The sequence below is a fragment of the Manihot esculenta genome, chromosome 15, assembly GCF_001659605.2.
Source record: "Manihot esculenta cultivar AM560-2 chromosome 15, M.esculenta_v8, whole genome shotgun sequence".
NCBI lineage: Eukaryota > Viridiplantae > Streptophyta > Magnoliopsida > Malpighiales > Euphorbiaceae > Manihot > Manihot esculenta.
This window is the reverse complement of record NC_035175.2, coordinates 1,017,171-1,036,001: the sequence shown is the minus strand read 5'-3', so window position 1 is coordinate 1,036,001 and position 18,831 is coordinate 1,017,171. Positions and strand designations below refer to the sequence as shown.

At 37.7% G+C, this 18,831-nt stretch overlaps 3 protein-coding genes across 3 annotated transcripts; 1 reads left to right on the top strand and 2 right to left on the bottom strand.

The window, feature by feature from the left end:
- Positions 1–985: 985 nt before the first annotated feature.
- Positions 986–1,707, bottom strand: LOC110601140. The gene has a single exon (XM_021738171.2). It carries the CDS (start codon positions 1,642–1,644, stop codon positions 1,276–1,278), a length of 369 nt encoding a protein of 122 aa, XP_021593863.1. The 5' UTR covers positions 1,645–1,707; the 3' UTR covers positions 986–1,275.
- Positions 1,708–10,682: 8,975 nt separating this feature from the next.
- On the bottom strand, positions 10,683–14,546 carry LOC110601499. Its single transcript, XM_021738649.1, has 9 exons — positions 14,323–14,546; positions 14,148–14,212; positions 13,832–13,914; positions 12,566–12,673; positions 12,051–12,514; positions 11,828–11,954; positions 11,570–11,714; positions 11,211–11,365; positions 10,683–11,027 (listed from the first exon to the last, which is right to left on the bottom strand). The coding sequence occupies exons 1-9, from the start codon at positions 14,544–14,546 to the stop codon at positions 10,683–10,685; spliced, it is 1,716 nt and encodes a 571-aa protein (XP_021594341.1).
- Positions 14,547–17,377: 2,831 nt separating this feature from the next.
- On the top strand, positions 17,378–18,722 carry LOC110601071 (60S ribosomal protein L22-2). Its single transcript, XM_021738075.2, has 3 exons — positions 17,378–17,532; positions 17,635–17,901; positions 18,372–18,722. Exons 2-3 carry the CDS (start codon positions 17,663–17,665, stop codon positions 18,514–18,516), a joined length of 384 nt encoding a protein of 127 aa, XP_021593767.1. The 5' UTR covers positions 17,378–17,532; positions 17,635–17,662; the 3' UTR covers positions 18,517–18,722.
- The last annotated feature ends 109 nt before the right edge of the window (positions 18,723–18,831 follow it).

The window sequence follows — 18,831 nt, the reverse complement described above, 5'->3', positions numbered from 1 at the left end:
TGCCACTGGCCATTTTTCATTCTTGGGTGGGGTCATCATACAGCGATTGGATTGTCTTAGTTTGGGTTATCTTCACAAAGCCTTATTTCGAATGAAGTCCCATCTTCCATAAGGGTTTGTTTTCACTTTAGGATTAACGCATGCTTTCGTTTCTTTCAACATTAAACCGTAAGAAAAAAAAATATCAAGTAAAATTTATTTTTGACCCTCTTGGTTTAAAATCGGTTCTTAGCTACTACAATGGCATCAGCGAAAAATGCAAAATTTACTATAGTATGAATTTCTTAAATTCACCTCTACTTCGAATTTTGATCCAATCACACTTTATTTAGAAGCCATGTAGAGTAAAATAAATATAATTTCTTAAGGTAAGTTATTTGAAGGTTTTTTCAACTTACTGAATTGGTGATATATTGAAATTGAAAATTTGTGGAATTTTTTACTTTTAAAACTCTTACTTTTAAACATAAATTCAAGATTTTTAATCTTTCAAAAATTTCAATTGTCTTAGAAAATTCTCTCCTAAATAAAGGGTTAATCTCAATGAAAATATATTAATAATAATAAAAAAGAAAAATCTGTACTCGCTCAAAATTTTTAAAACCCTCACATGTGTTGTTCTTGCAAGATTTCAGAGTACGGCAGTTCTGCAAGAGCAACTAGTTGCCTGAGAGGCTGGGACGCTTCCATGTTTTAGAACCGTTATCATGTTCCTGTCAGCTCTGATGACCTCTCTAATTACACCTGGCCCAATGCCCCAATCTACTATTTTATGCTCTCCCACTCTTAACTCTATACACATGCATACGCATACGCCCCCACGTGCTCACGTGCAACCTTAGAACACGAAATATCTATAAAATTATTTCAGCAAATGACAAAACGAACGCGCTCCTACTACTTCGCCAACGTGGGATAGCCCATACACCGGCTTCTACCAGATCTGAAGTTAGCACACATATTAAAAGACTATAATATCCTCAAATTTTGGCAGCAAGAGAAAATGAGCAAGCATCACCATCAAGGGCAATTTTGCTACTTCATAAAATATAGAGATAAATTGAGCTTCCCAGTTCTCGGCAGTTTCTTCCTACTTCCCAGTTCCCACTACGATTACCAAAATACCCTCAATTTAAATGCTAAATACATAAAAACACCAACCCATTTTCATACAAGAAAATCTACGTACTCACTACTCACTATACCGTATACAATACAGGAAATAATAAAAAAAAGGATAAAAAGGATTAGGCCCAGATCCATGCAAGCGAGCAGTTAATCGCCGGAATCATCATCGCCGCCGAAGATGGACATGCGATTATAAAGCAAGAACAAGATCAGAACCAGAAAGAAAGCTACGCCGACAGGTGAGCCGCTGACTCGGTGAATGGTGTCAGGTTCGCCAGTAGAGAAGATGGTGGAGACAAAAGAGCCACGATCGGAGGAGAGGAACTGGATGGTCAAGAGAAGGATAATGGGGAGGAGGAGGAGGCCCACAGGACTTAGGAGCTCAGTGATGGCGTCAGTAATGGCCTCACCTTGGTCGCCAAGCAGGAATGGAGCCAGCACCACAGTGCATACTACAACTGCTAATATGATTCCATGAGGCGCACCGCCATGCCCTTGAGCTCTGTCTTCTATCATTTTGGTGTGAGTTTCTTGGACTTGGAGGGGTTATGGTTTTCTAAGAACGAATGGGAAATGGGGCCATGAACGGGTCTTAAAATAGCTGCTGGGACGCGTTTGTCCGTAAAAATTAACAAAAAAAAGTCTATTTACTCTAAACTCCTTGGAGAATTCAAAAATGATAAATTTGAGCACAGTTTTACTAGCATTTTGTCAAAATTGAGTGTAAAACTATTATCTAAATTTGCAATATTTGAAAAATTACTAGCATTTTATTTATTTTACTTAATATACAATTTTTAAATTTAAAATTGACAATTTAATCTTATATACTAATTTTATCGAACTTATAAGATAATATTATCTGAAATTTATTTGTAGGGTTTTGTTAACTTTAAATTTTACTTATAGATAAGTAATTTACTACATGGAAAAAAAAGGGGAGGATTAGAACAGACAACCGAATAGAAAACTTTTGCCCAAAAAGGAATTTCCTCGGTAGGCACTCTCTCGCATCAGAGGAATCTTGCGAGGAAGCTAATAAGAAATAGTCTCTCTCTCGGGCTTTTTATCTTTTTAAATTAAGAAAAAAAAAATTTCAAACTCTTGATTCAAAAAATTTTTTTTCTTAAATTAGGATGAAAGGTGATTTTACCGCGTTTTAAAAACGCGTAAAATTTATTGCATATTTAAAATGCAGTAAAAAAATAATTAAAAAAAATTTATATTATTGTACTTTTTAAAGTACGGTAGATTTAATTTAAATTATAAATTTAATTTTTATTTAATTAATTATTATATTTTATTAATTTAATTTATTTAATTATATATTAAATTTATATAAATATAATTATAAAAATTATATTAATATTAATATTAATTAAATTAATATAAATATAATTATAAAAATTATATTAATATTATTATAAATATTAATTATTTTAATTTATTTACGATGTAAATATAGTTTGAAAAATTTTTTTTAAGGCAAAAAGCCCCTCTATAAGAGATATTATGCAATATTCTCGAAATACAGAGTCATTTTTTGTATTGATGTATGGAATATAAGTGTCAATTTATATACTAGGGACCCCAAATTTATATTTATTTGTATTTAATTTTTTTTTTATTTTTAATATAAATTATTTACTTTTATTCTAATAATATGATTTTTATTATTATTATTAACAAATAATTTTAACTAACTACTTAATATTATGAAACTTTTATTATAAAAGTTATCAACCTTCGACTGAAAATAAACCTTTTATTATAAAAACAAACAGAAAGCATCTTAAAGATATTTTATATATTTAATTAAATTTTTTATTAAAAAATTTTAATTTCAATTCTTCATTAAACGATTCATATATACAAATTTTTAACTTTAACAAAATATCCATTTTCTAAAAATGATAAGTTTGTTTATATGAGTTTTAATTAATAAAAGATTAAATTGAATTTATTTAATTATTAAATAAATACCAAAATTTAATTGAATTTATTTTTATATGTGGATGTTTAAAGGCTGATAATAAACCTTTTGGCAATTGTGTCCTCGGCGTAGGTTTTTTTTTTTTATTTTTTATCGATAAATGTATAGAAAAGGAGAAGGAAAAATCGAATTATAATTAGAGTAGGCCTACGCGTAAGTCTTTCACTTATTCGCATCTGAAAGAAAGAAAATAATCACATATAGAAAATGATTTATTTTCTATGCTTTTGGATAGCGCGTGCTGTGAAGTTTCCTATGCATGATAGCACACGATGATAACCTTCTGGGGAACCCCTCCAAAACCTCCAATGGCTCGCTTTGGCTGCATACTGACAGCCATCGAGATTATTATGGAATTACAATCTCAAATTTCTTTATTGAAGTATAATTAATATATCAAAATTTGTTGAGTATAAGGGTAACGGATATTTTATTTGATACTCTGAGATTAGGCTCTACTTATATTTTGGCAAATTTAGTTTGATTTGTTTTTCTCTTATTTTTTATTTTTTAATAACATTTAATTGTAATTTTATGTTTTGTACCAGCTTATTACAGTCATATCAACCGTATATATGGACGTACTATGTTTTTTTCCATTATCAAACGGCCATTTATTTTCATCTAGCGCCATGTGGACACGATTCTGGGTGTTACGGATTTTATTGTTTTACGGGGTCAAAGGGATAAATATGGTCAGGCCTCCCATGCGTAGGCTCAAGCCCGATCTGACTCATCAAAGCGAGTTTTGGGCTTATATGTGAGGCAAACTTAACTGTTGGGTCTTAATATAGTTCAGACTTAACCTTTTCGGTTCAGGTCCAGTCTGAACCGGGATGTTCAGGGCCCGATTATCATCAAGTGTCCTTTTAATTGCTCATTAATTATGAATGATTAATGAGTGGATAAATCTCGAAACTCCAATTATTACCGCACAGCTCTAGGAGAGTTATTATCAAAACATCTCCTCTTCGCCTTTACCTATTTCAAGCTTACGCTTTTGATTTTACTTGCTGGTCTACCTCTTGCGCTGCTTCTGCTATCTTGCCCTTTCTCTTTCCTGTAATTCCTACCTTTCTAATCTGAGGTACGTCCTACTCTTCTAATGGCTTCTGCTAGAATTCCCGATATAATGGGTGTGCTGTCCTCTATCACCCCTTTCTCTCTTTTTCATTACTTTTCCAACGACTATTCTGACACCACCATCTATAGAATTAGGACACCCTATCTAATGAGAGAATTGTTTCCCTTACCCACCACCAGCGGGTCTGATAGACGCCCAACAAGAGTGCAATTTGGTCTTTTTTGTCAAACAACGCGATTTCATGTTGACCTTCTCTTTTACCCCTTTCTTCATTGAGGTCTTTCGTCATTTCAGGGTGACTCCTCAGATGTTGTCCCCTAACTCCATCTTGTTCATGTGTTGTTTCGAGTCTGTTTGCTTGTATTGGGGTTTTGCCCCTTCTATTAAGTTGTTCTGCACATTTTTCCAACTTATTAGGTCTACCCATGAGTTCTATTATATTGGTCCTCAGTCTGGGTTATCTATATTTGCTGGGTATAAGGACTCAATAAAAGGTTGGGTCGAGACTTTCATCGTTGTCGAGCTAAAAGAGAGATCGGGGATTAATTTGGATGTCAACCTCTCCTGAGGGGAGGTCTCTCAGGACTATAATGAATTTTCTAGGTTAAGCCTAGTGGATCAAGTTTTCCTTCTCCAACTGACCTCTGTAATGAAGAAGTATGACATCGAAAAGTGCATGTTTATATCAAACTTGTGGGACTGCTGGGAAGCTAGTGTTCTTTTCTGGTTTACTTTCCTTTTATGTTTTTCTTTTGTTGTTTCGGGCTCTAACTGAATTGGTATTTTCTTTTCAGCTTCTTATGTATCAATGGGCACCATCAAGCTCTCCAAGAATTTCACTCTGTCCTGGGAGAGTATGAAGGCTACTCTGGCCGCTTTTAAGGCCAACAAAATCGTAGTTGATGTGACCCGGGAGGTCTTCCCGACTGCGGACTCTACTTCTGCAACTCGTCACTCTACCTCTGCCCCTGCGCCTTCTCTGGCTTTGGTGCCTATAGTATGGGGCTCTTGCTCTGTCGCCTCGAGGACGTCGATCCTTGCTAAAGCGACGGCTCCTGCCAAGACTCCTCCTACTCCCAAGAAAACCCCTATGGAGCCTATCATGCTTAACGAGTCAGCTATGAGTAACTCGAAAGAGGGCACCAGGACTGCTCTTATGGATGTCCCACCTATCCAGGCCATAGGAGCTGTCGTGATCATGGACGGGGCTACTAAGCGGGCTCGGACTGCAAAACCTGCGATCAGAGGCAGGGCTGCTAAGCGTGCCCGTACCTTGGAAACTGTGGGTGTAGCCCCTTCCCTTCCAATTGATAAAGGGAAAAGGCAGTAGAGCACCTATCATCTGCCTCGGACAATGAGCTTTTGAACGCCGCTGATAGAGCATATTTTAGTCCACTTTCTCATTATCTTATTGATGTTTATTTACATCTTTTCTGCCTAATTTTGTAGTTTTAATCGTGTTTTGCAGATATTAGGAGTAAAGAGACATTCTAGAGAAAATGCTCTTAAAACTGCCAAAAAATGCCAAATATGGAAAGTGCCAAAAAAGGAAAGTTTTCAAATATAGAAAGTGCTAAATAAGGAAAGTTTTCTGATAAGGAAAGTGCCAGAAAAGGAAAGCGCAATCAACAGATTCTTTGAAATACAAATTGCAGATTCTTCTTTCCTTATTCAGAAAGTGAAGCCAATTATGGAAAGTGTCAAATAATGAAAGTTTTCAGAAAAGGAAAGTCCTCAAACAAGGGAAGTGCAGAAGCAAAAGCAAATAAGGAAAGCTCAGTCAGAAGATTATTTGAAATTCAAATCGCAAATCTTTCTTTCCTCATTCAAAGATATGCACACACTGCAGCAGTCAAATCTTCCTATTTAGGCAGCAAGATTTCAAGGAGATGCACTTGCCTCTTCTTCATTCAGCATTCAAAATTCAAACGAAGGCCCTACCTAAAAAGGAAAGACTAGACAGATTTCTTTCCACTTCTGCACATTAATGACTGCACGCTCTCCTTCCTCTTCTGCAGTCCATGCGGACGCCACTTGCCTTCTGAAGGCCAAGGCGCGCATCCTTCCTCTTCTGAAACACCAAACGCGATTCTTTCTTTTTCAGATGCAACTTGGGCAGCAAGCACCTCTTGGGCAGCAAGGAGACCTAGGGTAACACTTTCAACTATAAAAAGACACATAAGGAGCCTCCACACAGCTTTTACATACCACCTCGGACACACCTGCGGGATTCACATATCTTCTTCTACCTTTCTTCTTTTCTTTAATTTTTTTTATTTTTGTTTCAGCCATGAGAGGCTGAAACCTTTTACTCTAGTTGAAGATTAAGTGATGCTTTAGTTGTTTTATGGATTGGGAGACTTGATCAAACATTGTTTAACTTTTGGTTGTTCAATATTCATACAATTTCATGATTTCAATATTGCTTTGTTCTTTAGATTTACGTTGATTCTTGATTGCAAAGTAATAATATGTTAGTTTGGATGATTTAAGTCCGTAATTGCTTGAGTTATTCAAACATAAGAACACTTGGTGTAAAAGCTAAGGAAATTGTGTGATCTAGCAACATCTCATGCGTTTGAGTAGCTAGGATTAGATATCTCTCTTTCTTCATGCAATTAACAATTGTTTGATGCCTGAGACCCAAGGACGTTCCTTGGCAATTTGTTAATTAGTAATTAATTAGAGGACGTTCTCTAATTGGTTTAATCATAAGGAGAGACATGGTGGTGAGAAGCGTCTTCCATCTCCATAACTAATCTATTGAATCAATCAAAAGAAACTAAGTGTCAATGATCAATCCCAACAACTGAAGTGGATCCAATTCTTCAACTAGAGCTTTCTTATTATTTATTTCTCTTTTATTTTATTATTCGCTTATTTTAATTGCTTTCAGTAATTTGTTAATCAAATCAATCTCAAACCCCCCATTTTACTTTTACTGCAATTTATTTTTATTCCGCTTTCAGTTTATCTCGTTTTCAGTTTTATCTCGTTTCAGTTTATTTTATTTTCCATTTATTTCTCTTTCAGTTTTATCTCGTTATATTTCGTTTCAGTTTATTTTGCTTTCCGTTTATTTTTCTTTCAGTTTTATCTCGTTTCAGATTATCTCATTTTCAGTTTGCTTCTTTTTCAGTTTATTTTTGTTTCAGTTTATTTTATTGGTCTTGATAAGGAAAATAGGTAAGTTCTCAATTCCCTGTGGATTTGATCCTTTCACCACTATCTGCAGTTGTAAATTGTTGATAACCAGAAAGGTTATTTTTGACCGGCTTCAACAACCGCGAGTCAGCCGTCGAGGTGATTGCTAAGTCTACTCCAGCTTCTGTGGTTGAGATGCTGCGTGAGAAGATGTTTGGGGGGGTCTCGGATGCTTCTGATCCCTGCCTTCTTGCTCTCGTCAGCCATCTGGCCTACTCCACCAGACAATAGTCGGCCTTCAGTTTTCAATCTTGGAAGGATCTTGGAGACAATATGAGAGAGGTGCATCTCATGGTGAGTTGTTTGTCCTCCTCGAGAGTATTTCTATTCTTTTGGCTATCTTTGACTTTACTTTTGCTTTTCCTTGGCAGGCTTTGGCTGTGTTAATGGAGATTAATGGCCGAGACCAGTCTCTGTAGAACTCAATGGATTAGTGCATCGCTGAGGCGCACCGGGATGAGAATACTGTTGCCATTGGTGAGGCCCGCAGACATATCATCGAGTTTCAAAATCAAATCAAGGACCTTGTCGAGCAGCTGGAGGAGATGAGGGAGAAAGTCACCATGGCTTCCTAATGGGCTTCTACAATGAAGTCTGAGTGAGACGAGGCCTTAGCACGATTGTCCACTTTGGAGGAGGCCTGTCACCAATTTGACAAGGCTAGGGCCCAGCGAGATGAGACTTTAGCTCGTTCTACTGTCCTCCAGCAGGAGCTTAATAAATATGTCGAGGACTTGAAGGGCATGACGTTAGCGGTACAGGAGTCTCGTCTTCAGCAGCAAAAGCTTCGCCAAGAGGTCTCTGTCCTGGAGGAGAGGCGTACTTCGCTACTGGAGGATGCCCTTGCAGAGGACATGGTCCAGCAGGCCTGTGAGGAGCGGTTGCAGAAGTACAGGGACTCTGCAGAGTTGAAGAACAAAATCCAGTAGGCCTGTGAAGTGCGACTGGAGGAGTATAAGGCCTCTGTGGAGTTAAAAGAAAGAATATACAAAGAGGTCTTCCACATGTTCACTTCAAACTTCAACTAGGGCCTTAAAGCTGCTAAGGATGCCCTCTCCACTCCGTTGGCTGATCTACGAGCCCCTGAATTGGATATGACGATGAGAAAGTCTATTATGAAGAGGATGACAACCCTTTGCCCAAGAACCCTCCTCTTTTGCCCTCTGGACTGTAGAGGGAAAACACTGTAAATAATGATCCTATAAATGACTTAGTCAGCTTTGCTCTCCCTTCCCCTGCTGCCTCTATAACCCATTCCAATGCCTAATAAAATTTTAAATTTTTCTGTTGTTCTCTATTTGTCTGCTTTCATTTCCTTATCTATTTAAATTTTATTTGTATTCTCATACGTACACTACTTTTATGTATGTGGCCCGCGAGCTGTGCTAGGCTGGTTACTCGTTCACTTATTTTGTTTGTGAAGTGTCTGACTTATTATATTTTGTTCTTTATTTATCGAATGTCTTAGTTCATATTGCCCCCAAGTTATACTTTTTTACTTACTCGTGTTTTGACATTCGCAGATTCATTTCTAAAGTTAGTAATAGGCCTTAGTTTTATTTTGGTTTTGCCTTGGCTTTACTTCTCTTTGAGCCTTAAGGGTGCTAAGCTCTTTTGCAAGGTCAGAACTAGGCCTTTCCCTTGTTCTTCTATGAACTGAGCTCTTTTGTGAGGTTAGAACTAGACCTTTGCCTCGTTTCCCTGTGAACCGAGCTCTTTTGTGAGGTCAAAAGTAAGCCTTTGCCTTGTTTTCTTGTGAGCCGAGCTCTTTTGTGAGGTTGAAACTAGGCCTTTTACCTTATTTTCTTGTGAACTAAGCTCTTTTTGTGAGGTTAGAACCAGGCTTTACCTTGTTTTCTTGTGAACTGAGCTCTTTTTGAGGTCAGAACCAGGCCTTAATCTTTTTTCTTGAGTCTTGTGTATGCTTAGGTCATTTTTTGGAGTTGGCATCATATCTCTTGGTTTGTTTTCTTTTGGGTTAAAACCTTACTGGTGTGGGGCTCCATTATTGGCCTTTATCCTTTCAACCGATTTTGTGGTGCAGGCGATCTTATTATGAGACCAGTCATCTACCTCATTGAGGGCTTCGCCTTTCCAACCGGATTTGTGGTACCAACGGTCCCTTTTCGAGATCGGTCACCCACCTCAATGGGGTCTTCTTTTCTCAACCGGTTTTGTGATGTCGGCAGTCTTATTTTTGAGACTTATCAACTACCTTATTGAGGGTTTCGCTTTCCTAACCAGTTCTGTGGTGGCGGCAATCCAGTTTTAAGACTGGTCACCTACGTCATTGGGGTCTTCCTCTTCTCAATCGATTTTATAGTGCCAACGATTTTATTTTCGAGACTGGTCACCTACTTTATTGAGGACTTCGCCTTACCAACTGGCTTTGTGATGCCGGCGGTTCATTTTCAAGACCAATCATCCACCTTATTGAGGTCTTCAATCTCCTCAACCAGTTTTGTGGTGTCGGCGATCTTATTTTTTAGACTGGTCACCTACCTCATTGAGGGCTTCGTCTTTCCAACCGGTTTTGTGGTGTCGACGGTCCATTTCTGATACCGGTCACCCACCTCATTGGAGTTTTCAACTCCTCAACCAGTTTTGTGGTGTCGACGGTATTATTTTTGAGACTGGTCACCTAACTCATTAAGGGTCTTTATCATCTGCTCAGAAGTGCTTTGGGAGTAAAAAAGACAATTTATTTATACCTTAGACATAACAGTTACATTGTACATCTTTATAAAAAATACCTCTTTAGGTGTTGAATATTACAGGCATGAGGTTCTGGATTTCTCTACAGATCTTTGATTCTGTATACTTTGGGTCTAATGACTTTGGCAATTCTGAATGGTCCTATCCAGGTTGCCGCTGATTTCCTACAGTTGCTCTCTTCCCTGTGGCTTCTAATCTTCTTATAGCTAGGTTCCCAATCTTCAAGTTTCTTTTATGGACTTTCTAGTCGTAATACCAGGCTGCCTTCTGCTAATAAGCAGTTGTTCATATTTGTGTCTCATTTCTGATCTCTTCTAGGGCATTCAGGTTGCTTCTCAATTTTTCACAATTGGTATCTTCATCATTGAATTAAATGCAGAGAGTAGGGATTTGCAGCTCTATAGGAACTACAGCCTCTGTCTCAAATGCTTGCGAGAAAAGTGTCTCCTCTGTTGGTGTCTGAGGTGTAGTCCGGAATGCCTACAAGATGCTATGCAGCTAGGCTGTCCAGTTTTTTTTAGCACCATCTAACTATTTCTTTAGCACTTGGAGAATAGCTCAGTTTGTCATCTTGGATTGGTTGTTTGTTTGCGGATGAGCTATTGAGGAAAATTTGTACCATATGCCCATGTTTCTTGTGAAATCTCGAAAAGAATTGCAATCAAACTGCTTTCCGTTGTCTGATATGAGCATCTTGGGTATCTCAAACCGGCATATGATGTTGCTCCATACAAAATCTATTACTTTCTGAGCTGTGATGGAAGGTACAACCTCTACCTCAGGCCATTTAGAGAAGTACTCTATAGCCACAATTACAAACCTCTTTTGCCCCACAGTCTTAGGGAATAGCTCCAAAATGTCTATCCCCCACTGCGAGAATGGCCACAGGCTTGATATACTTGACTGTGGCATAGTTCAGCTATTGATAGCATTGGCAAACCTTTGGCAAATATCACATCTCTTTACAAATTCTCTGGCTTCTTTCATTGCTGTAGGCCAGTAGAACCCTTGCCGAAAAATCTTATTTGCCAATGTGGTTGCTCTCTCGTGAACTCCACAAACCCCCTAGTGTATTTCTTAGATTACCTTGGCTGCCTCTTCTGGGTCTACACATCTTAACCATAGGCTGGACTTTCCTCTTCGATATAGAGTTTCTCTTACTGCTTGATAATTGGCAGCTTTAGTTGCAATTTTCTGAGCTTCTGCTTTGTCTTCGGGCAATTTTCCAGTTTCGAGATACTCTGGGTATGGGGTTATCCAGCTTCATTTTTCATCAATTTGTATGATGGAGGCTGACTTTTCGAAGGTGGGGGTGTCAATTTGCTGCACATACACTTCATCTGGGAGCTGTTCTAACTCTTCCACAGACAATTTGTTGAGTAAGTCTACCTCTTTATTCTCTTATCGAGGTATTCTCTGGTATTTGACAATGAATCTTTGCTCACCGAGCTGGGCTTCTAGAGTTTGTACTTTGGCTAAGTATCTCTGCATGATAGGATCCTTTGCCTGGTACACTCTTGTTACTTGGTTCACTACTAGTTGAGAAACACTACTTATTCTGAGGTTGGTTACCCCCACTCCTGAAGCTATCTACATTCCATTCAGAAAAGCTTCGTATTCTACCATACTATTAGGCGTCAGGAACCCAAAGCGCAAGACATAGCATACTTTAAACTCATTAGGCCCTTCAGCAGAATTCCTACCTCATTATCTGTGGAGCTCGATGCCCCATCTACAAACAAATTCCACATGAATTCATGCTGGCGCTGACTCCCCTCCCCTTCTTTCACTGAACTCAGCAGTGCATTATTTTGCTCCTTCTTATCCAAGCTAAAGGAGCATTCAGCTATAAAGTCAGGTAAGGCTTGACCTTTGATTACAGTCCGAGATCGGTAAATGAGGCAGTACGGGCTGATTTCTATTGACTATGCTAGCATCCGTCTTGAAGTTTCAGGCCTATGTAAGATCTTTTTCAAGGGCTGATCAGTCATCACTACTCCCTGGTGGCCTTCCATATACATTCTGAATTTTCTCACTACTAATAACAGAGCAAATGCTAGTTTCTTAATATTCATATATCTGACCTCGGTATCTTTAAGTAGCTTATTGACGTAGAAGACGGGCTTCTGGATCCCCATCCCTTCTCTCACTAGTACGACGCCTACTGCCTGTTCGGACATAGCCAAGTAAATCAACAGCTCTTCTTCTACTAGGGGACTGCTACGCATATGTGGAGAGCTGAGATATTCCTTAAGGCTTTTGAAGGCCTTTTGGCAATCCTCCGACCATTCAAAGTTCAGGACTTTCTGTAGCTTCTTCAAGAAGGGTAGACATCTCTCTGCTGACTTAGACATGAATCTGTTAAGTGCTACCACTCTTCCCGCGAGTCTCTATACATTCCTTACACAACTCAGCTCAAGCATACTCATAATAGCTTCTACCTTTTCTGGGTTTGGCTCTATGTCTTGTCCACCAACCATGTAGCCCAAAAATTTCCCTCCACTAATGAAGAAAGCGCATTTCGCTGGGTTCAATCTCATTTTGTGTCGCTGCAGTACTCAGAAGACCTATTCTAAATCAGTTAGGTGTTGCTGAAAAGTCTAGCTTTAACTACCATATCATCGATGTACACCTCTACATTTCTCCTTATCTGATCTTTGAAAATTTTATTTATCACCTGCTAGTATGTTGCTCCAGTATTTTTCAACCCGAAAGACATAGCCTTGTAGCAATATGTTCCGTTTTCTGTTATAAAGGTCTTTTCTTTATCGAACTTGTCCATAGAGATTTGATGATACTCCGACATAGCATCTAAAGACGATAAGTAATCAAAACCGGCCGTAGAGTCGACCATTTTATTAATATCTTGGAGGAGATAATAATCTTTTGGACAGCTCTAGTTTAAATTAGTGAAGTCTATATATATTCTATACTTCCCATTGACTTTTTTCAATAACACAGTGTTAGCTAATCACTATGGGTACATTACTTTCCTAATAAATCCAGCCTCCTCTAACTTTTCCACCTTTTCTCTCATAGCCTGTTGTTTCTGCTTTCCGAAAACTCTCTTTTTTTTTTTTTCACTGGCTTGGTTTCGGAAAAAATGTTCAACTTGTAGGTCATCACGTCAGGATCAATCTCTGGCATATCTAAGAGCTTCCAGACAAAACTTGAGACATGCCCCAGATAAAGGCTATTGCAACTTTCTTTTGATTTTCTTCCAGACTTGAATTTATATTGTAGACCTTATTGCTTTCTTCTCTAGACAATGAGAAAATAACTATATAAGAGTTGAGAAAATAATTTCAAAATAAAAGAATAAGCTAATTACCATTTTCGTTTATACATTTTAAAATAGGAGAGACAAGGACGATGGACTCATTTTTTTTTTTTTTAAGGAGGATGAAATACCATAATCACATGCTGTAGGGCATATCAATTATATAAATAATAAAAATTTAAAATTAAGTTATTTTTTTATTAAAATTTAGTATTTAAATAATATTTAACGAGAAATAATCGATGTTTAAGCAAATCCATTATTCTATTATTTATGAAGTTGTACAACGAAAAAAAAGTTAAAATTTGAAATAAAAAATCTGAACCTTTAGGCAATGATATCTGAGAAATGGAGATAGATAAATACCAACTCTGGCAATTAGTCATTAACAAGTGATCCTTCAAGTCAAAGGCTGTGGGGATCTTACATGGGGATATGCAAATGCAACGGTTCCAAGAACAAGTTTGCCAGTGATGTTGCCAAACTTTGTACAATTGTATATACTGTTCACTAAAGAGTGAGAGATGCAATAAATGAACTCTGCTATGAATACTTATTTATTGCATTGCTCATCTAATGATGCAATTGAAATATTGTATTTATAATTAATAACTCAGTGCAATCAGTGAGGAGCAGTGTTATTACTATAAATAAGGTAATGCCACCATTAAACTAGTTTGTGGATTGAGTTAATTCTAATCTATTTTCTTTTAAGGTATTAGCCATGAGACTGCAGCTTTTACTTTTAGCAAGTGGTAATGTAAGGAAGTAGCCAAACCCAACAGTAGACAACCATAAATCAGTTGCACTGTTTCAGTGAGAAGTATTGGACAAGAAAAAAGATTGCCATGAGACGAGAAAGAGGGAATTATTTAAAGAACTTGACTGACCAATCATCCACCATAATCGCACATCTACCTTCCATTGCAGCATACAAGTCCATAGGCACATGTTTGCCCACATGCCCCACAATTGTTGGGATCCTTCAAGGTGTCTTTGGTAACAGCATGTGGGTTCTTCTCGGGATCCAAGCACACATTGGGATCCTTGGCACATGACGGAGCTCTCCGCCTCCACTGTAATGTAGAAGGAAGAAATTCAAGTGAGTTGGAGAATCTGATTCCTGCATACCCAATCGACATGCACGAGAGGCTCTGATCAACAGAAAGAGGATGAAAGGCCACAAGTGTAAGGCAAGAAAACTAGAATGTTTAGAGTGAAAGTATTATTATTATTTATTGAAGTAGTTACAGGAGCAAGTGCAATGTCAAATTTGCAACACAAAGGTGCTCAGGTTACGTAGAGGTTGAATCTAATGTGTTCAAACTATTAATGGGTACTTGGGTAGATTGACAAGTGAAGCAGACATGAATATGACTTGCCCACATAATTACATAAACTTTGAGAGGCTCCACGATTCTTGTTTTGTTATTATGGTGGTCAATGAGAATCTCCTAGCTAGCTCATCATATCAATTTTCTATCATACTGATAGCTTTTAGTCTTTAACATGGCTATCCAATTGTATCTGCTTTGTGGTACACATAAAACTAATTTCGCACGGTTCATGACTATCTCTTTTCAACAATACTGTCTGCAAGGATCCAAAGTGAGTTTTCACCCAACACTTGATGGGTATCCTACTGATAGCTCAGTGTGGCTGAACTAATATAGAAAGATTGTTTACGGAAATAGCAAAAAAATTCGGGAAAATAAAATAGAAAAATGGATACAGATCAAACACACGTTTGCTAGTACGTGCATAGTAATTCACCGATTGCATTCACTGAATTCTAAAATAGGAAACTTCATCAAGCATGCAGATAACTAAAGAAGGCGGATGGACTGGGGAGTTTGGCCGGAACAGCATGAACCGTTGAAAACGCGGCCGTTTAATGAGCATTCAAGTCTTTCCAGACAGGTGAATGGTGACTAGTGCAGAGGAAGCGGAATTGATTGATGGCCTAAAAGACCGGATTCTTGGTCCATGAGCCTGTAATAATGAAAAGGTTTAAACTTATGATTAAAAAAAGAAAAAATAGAAAAGGTATAAACATAAGCATGGAAATGAATTTCTCATCGGATCCGCACTCTATTCTAATTCTACCCTTTCATCTACAGTCCCGGTGGACCATGAAATAGCCCCTCAGAGCATGGTCCTTGTTATTCCTGTACTCATATGATGAAGCATCTTCTGTCAATTCAGCATGTTAATTTTCTTTCATGATCCTACAACAGCCTAAGAAATGCTGCTTAATGGAATTAAGCAATTTTTGCATTGAGAGCAATAATAGCCAGATATATATATTTCAAAGAAAAGAAGTTTTTTTGAAATAATGCTTACCTTCCTTTAATGAGTGGGCTTAAGATAACGGATTACATATATATATATAAAAAGAAAACCCAGCTTATGACCTGTGTCTATATATATTGAATTTTTTTAGGCAAACACAGCAACTGTGCTCTCACCTACGACAGGGGACTGCTTTTCAGTGGCTATGCTGACTTACCAGTGGACTTGTCATTTAGCAGGTGTTTGATTGATCCAGAATAATCAGGGATATAAGCAAGACTAAGAAGGTGAGGTGCATGAGAGCATTCCGGGGGAAGCTTTACATAGCCTGCATGGATTCAGGCATACAGGTTGCTGGTTTTTATAAACCTCTTTTGATACAAATAGGGAGAGAGAGAGAGAGAAAGATCATACACAAATAAAGAGTTGGACGATGCAAAACAATCCAATCAAATTCTACTGTTGTGCACAGAGACTGGCCCTACAGTGCAAGTTCAGTAGTTGAGGGTTCAAAACTTAGATAATTATTTGAAAAGAAATCAATTAAATTAAATTTTTACGAAATTCTTAATTGTAAAGAAAGAGTTGAAATTTCCGGTGACAGCAAGAATGTTGCAGGAATGGAGAAAAAAATACAAGCCCCAGTGTCAATAGTAACAGAGAAAGGCAGAATTATACTAACAATGGGAGTAGTGAAGACTTCATATACTTGAATTGTAATTCATCAACTAGCACCCTTCAGTTACACAGTTTTTCCTCTTTTCTCTTATGAACAAACTATAGCCGGTAAAATCTTGCCAAAGCAGCTATGATGGTTGCAACAAATGATAAGTAATTTTCACTGTGAAATGGTTGAGAGGAACATAGCAGAATGTGGGAGGGTATCAGCAAGCAGCAGAATAACAAGCCTACTCATTGCCAATGACAATTTTCTATTCTTTAAAGCATATGGGGAATTATTGTCTATCCTTAACCTCTATGGTAGAATCAGTCGAGCCGAAGAGGGGTTCGTTTACCCCATGGCGATATCAGCCGTTCAAGACCGCTTTCTTCACTTTCTTTGCTTTGTTCATTCGTTTAAGAGGTTATTTCTCCTTATGGCAGGGCTTGATTTCACTCTACAGGGGGAAGTATCACGTTTTGTAAAAGGTATTAATTCAAGTAATTAAATAAAACATCATTGTTGCTAAAATATAGTTACTTGTGTGAGAGTTGAGCAATAAACGTAGATATTAATAAATTTGCAGAAAGCTTCTTTTTGCTTCTATTGATTATGAAATGTAATGGATCCCCAACCCAATTGTTCACTGGCAACCAATGTATAGTTTGTCAAGAAACTGGTTGAGTTGGAAATTATTAGAGATTTTGTACGGTTTTGTAGTCCAAATTGCGGCCAGAGAGACTGTTATTAATTTTTTTAGTAAGGAATTGGAATATAAATATTTGAATTTGGATTTCTAAGTGAATAATATGTTTTTAAGTCAGGATAGCCCCAAATTAATTATTCTTGTTCCTCAATATAAAAAAGTATAATTACATTTATCTACTTATTTTTTTTTAATCATCCATGATTATTTATAACAAATTAATTATCCATGATTAATTACATTTACGATTAGATTTTGGGCTGACTACCTTCTGGCAAAAATTTTGGGCTGGCTGTAACCCTGCGAGGCCAGAATAAGTTGGCGCGGATCTGCGATCAACAGCCCAATGGTCCGGACGAGTGAGATTGGGGTTGCCCTGGTGATAAAACCCTACTGCAATCCTCCTGTTTCTGTTTCTCTTCGTTACTGCGGCGCTCCAAAACCCTAAAGCACCATCTCTAGCCAGTCGGTAAACTCCTCTCTCTTTCTCTATTTGTTGCCCTCGGTGTGGGTGAATGTATGTTTATATATCCGTTGATTGTATCTTGTTTCCTGTTTTCTGTGTATATAGCTATTCCAATTAAAGAGAAGTGAAGAAAATGAGTAGAGGTGGAGCTGCCGGGGCCGGTGGAGCCAAGGGGAAGAAGAAGGGAGCTACATTTACTATTGATTGCTCGAAGCCGGTCGAGGATAAGATTATGGACATTGCCTCTCTCGAAAAGTTCCTTCAGGAGCGCATCAAAGTCGGTGGCAAAGCCGGGGCTCTCGGTGATTCCGTCACCGTCACCCGTGAAAAGTTCAAGGTCACGGTCACATGTGACTCCAACTTCTCCAAACGGTAAATTCCATCTTTACATTTTTTTTTTTGGTGTGTGCGTGTCTTGTTTGTTATGGTTACTTGTTAGAACCCGTAATCAGCTATTACGTTGGAATTGGCAGAATACTCGGAAGTATTTACACATGGTCTGTTACATTGCTATTGAAAAAAGACTGCAGCATTTGACCTTGTGCATTTTAACAGTGCAAAGACCTTTTCATGTATCAGACGTTATTCCATTATACTAATTAGAAACATTAAGCAGCATAGTTCAATATTTATTTGTTCGCATGCGTATCTAAGGATTAAAGTTTGGCATATTAAGATGAAATTTTATATCTTTGCTTGTGTGGGGGCCAGTGTTGCATGGATATTTTATTTATATTTTGTTTGCTGAGCTGCCTTTTATTACACATCTTTTTCTTCAACCTTCTCATGAGACCCCAATGAGTGCATCATCTTTGGTTGATTATCATTTTTTGCCTTTGCAGATATCTGAAATACTTGACAAAGAAGTACTTGAAGAAGCACAATGTGCGGGATTGGCTTAGGGTCATTGCTTCCAACAAGGATCGTAATGTTTATGAGCTGAGATACTTTAACATTGCCGAGAATGAAGGCGAGGATGAAGAATAGATTATCAGTTTGTTCTTTTCATGCTTCTATCTAATTTTTCCCTCTTTGTAGGTGATGTTTATTACTTGATCTATGGTCTCTTTCGAATTTTTGGAAGTTGAAACATCGAAATTTTGTCAGAGTTATTTACTTTGTTCAGGATTTTTTTGTTAAAACAAGAATGCTTGCCTTGATTATTTATATCACTCTTATCCTTTCTTGAGAAATTATTATTGGTATGACACCCGTAATAAAGTTCCTCGTTTCCATGGGAACATTGATCTTTTTCCGCATCTGACGGTGGCCTGGAATATCTTGTGGCTTCATGTCACATTG